Source organism: Cariama cristata, unplaced genomic scaffold (assembly GCF_000690535.1).
Source record: "Cariama cristata isolate BGI_N322 unplaced genomic scaffold, ASM69053v1 scaffold9178, whole genome shotgun sequence".
Taxonomy (NCBI): Eukaryota; Metazoa; Chordata; class Aves; order Cariamiformes; family Cariamidae; genus Cariama; species Cariama cristata.
In genome coordinates, this window is record NW_009631623.1 from 6,613 (window position 1) to 9,199 (window position 2,587).

The 2,587-nt window shown below is 41.5% G+C and overlaps 1 protein-coding gene across 1 annotated transcript in view; it reads left to right on the top strand.

Annotated features, from left to right (window-relative positions):
- Positions 1 to 1,128: 1,128 nt before the first annotated feature.
- EHHADH (enoyl-CoA, hydratase/3-hydroxyacyl CoA dehydrogenase) overlaps positions 1,129 to 2,587 on the top strand; it is a gene marked incomplete at its 5' end in the record, with an annotated part of 18,283 nt that continues 16,824 nt past the window's right edge. The window contains 2 exons of the mRNA XM_009706028.1: positions 1,129 to 1,232; positions 1,988 to 2,160. Of these exons, the coding sequence (XP_009704330.1) occupies positions 1,129 to 1,232; positions 1,988 to 2,160 (277 nt within the window). The remainder of the gene's footprint in view (positions 1,233 to 1,987; positions 2,161 to 2,587) is intronic.

The window sequence follows — 2,587 nt, forward strand, 5'->3', positions numbered from 1 at the left end:
GTCTAGAACAGAAGCTCTATTTATAAAGGACTGGGTGAGCATACATGATACTTTGAGTATTCCTCCAGCCTCCAACCGCTTGTGGCTCAGATTTTCTGAATCAGGGGCATATGTAGATAGGTAGTATGTATGCACATGGGCACACAGAAAAGTCTCTCAAACTATATATACACTTATATACTCACAAGTGTGTATATTAGTATATTTTAGTATCTAAATTAAATATACACACGATTTGTGTTAATATTTCTATTAATAAAGTGTTAGGTGTTAATGCTTATATTTTTCCCTACTATCTTCTTTATTGTCACTGTCTTCTAAAACAGACTATGTCCATCCATACACACACATCTATATATAAATGAGTTTCTAAGCTTCAAATGCAAAGCGGGCATTACAGTCAGGTCAGATTTTTTAAATACCTGATTTACAAAAATACTGTTTATACTTTTACTGTTCCATTTTGAAGTTCTTTGTTAATTCTTTGCTGACCACATTTACTGCCTGTGTCTGTGGAAATATGTTCAGATGAGACAAGAGATGACATTCTATGTAGTGTTTTAGGCCCAAATTCACTCTGACAGGATCCCACACAAGTTTAAGTCTGGACCTATATACAGATTTTTCACAAGGTGAAACTATTATAATTGTCAGCACAGCACCAACTCTGTGTCAGGTGTTTGACAGATAGCTTTTTATCCCTGGAGCTCCTTTCCCTTTTTAAAAGTCCTTAGATTGTCAGTAGTTTAGCATTAATTACTTTGAAATTATGCTAAACTGTTTTCCTGAAAATCTGAATGTTTAATTCATAAAGACATTTTCCAAAGAACATTTCCCTGTGCTGCTGGCTTTGGAAACAGCAATGTCACAGCCAGAAGACGACTCTCCAAGAAGTGAAAGACAGGTCAGCAGTTATAAACTTGTTGGATTTTGGCACTTGCCCTTGAAGTAAGAGGGAGACTAACAAAAGGATTCACCCGGAGAGACTGGGGCAGAAGACGGGCTAGGGGAGAGACCTGCTTGGACATACTGCTCATTTTCACTGGGACACTTGGTGTTTCTAACACAGACCTCTTGGAAGAGTAATGTAATTGATTGTTACTCACTGCATCTCTTAATTTATTTCAGTTTGACAGTTCTCCAGGCATTAGAGGATGGACTGAAGAGAGCAGATGCAGATCCTTCAGTGAAAGCTGTTATGATTTGTGGTGAAAATGGGAAATTCAGTGCAGGTAAGACATTTTTCATCAAACACAGCCCAAGAAAAAGAGAAAATACTCTCCACCCATCATGTCTAAAGATTCTCTGCCTCATAAGTCTGCTGATAAAAGTCCTGATTTGGCTCGAAATGGCCACAAGCCAGCAGGCTTTTTCTATTCTGCTGTGCCACAACTGACATGGGGCACAGGACAAGCTGGACTGTCCCAGCCAGAAATAAGCTGGGATGTTCATGCTGAAGTGAGAGCCAGCTGCTCATCTTCCTAGTGTACTGGTACCTCCTTACTCTCCGTAGGTTTGATGGTCTAGAGATTTTATACAAAAAACTGGTCCAGTGTATGGAACATACCTGGGATGGGGCAGTGGTGAATAACAGATCTTCTCCAGTTGTAGAAACCTGGGAAACTATGGAATTTCTGTGGACCTCTACATTGCTTGTAGAAGAAACTTGCACTTAGCTATTCCAGACTCAACTTTTTTTTTTTTTTTATTACACCAACAGTGTCTGCAAGTTTCTGTAGTAACAGCCTAATCATTCTAGTTACTATCTATTTTTGTACTTAGCCTTCCCCGAGCTCTCTCAATAGGCTCAAGGAGCCAGGGTTTCTTGAAGGTGGTCCCAAACGGGGCTGATTCCTGTTAATCACTCTCCATGCTCTGCGAGGACTTGGTCATCTGTGAGCAGCTATGTTCAATGGCACAGAGGGAAGGATCATTCCAATCACTGCCTTGCCTGCTAATTCCTCTTTATCTCTTGGTGCTAACTCAGGAGCTGACATTCGAGGATTTTCTTCTCCGAAGAGACAGGGTATTGGCTTGGGCCCCATCCTCTCTCTCATAGAAAGGAGCGAGAAGCCCGTGGTGGCTGCCATTGAAGGCATTGCCTTGGGAGGAGGCCTGGAGTTGACACTTGGCTGTCACTATCGGGTTGCACACGTGAAGGTAACCGACAATGCAAACTAGAGAGGCTGGTGAAAGCATCAGGAGCCACATACATACGGCCACAGACAGGGTGGAAGACTGCTCCTGAAGAGCAGTGGGACAGCACGCCTTTCCTGGGATCATCTGCCCAGAGGAGAGAGGCTTTATAGTTACAGGATACAAGTTTGTGTGCTCAGACCTTCTTCACCTACACCACCCTCCTTGGCATGCTTTCATAAGTCTTACTAAATTACTAATTTCATCAAGTCATCTCTAAATATAAAATTGATTTGTAACTAGTAGAATAAGATGGGTGCATAGAAACTTTAGTAACCAAGTGTTAATTTGCCCTAGGTCTCAGTAGTCATTATCTATATTCTGATGTAGATGGCTGTATCTTACTGGCTCATGCAGCATGACTCTCTCTTACTTTTTTCCACACACACAC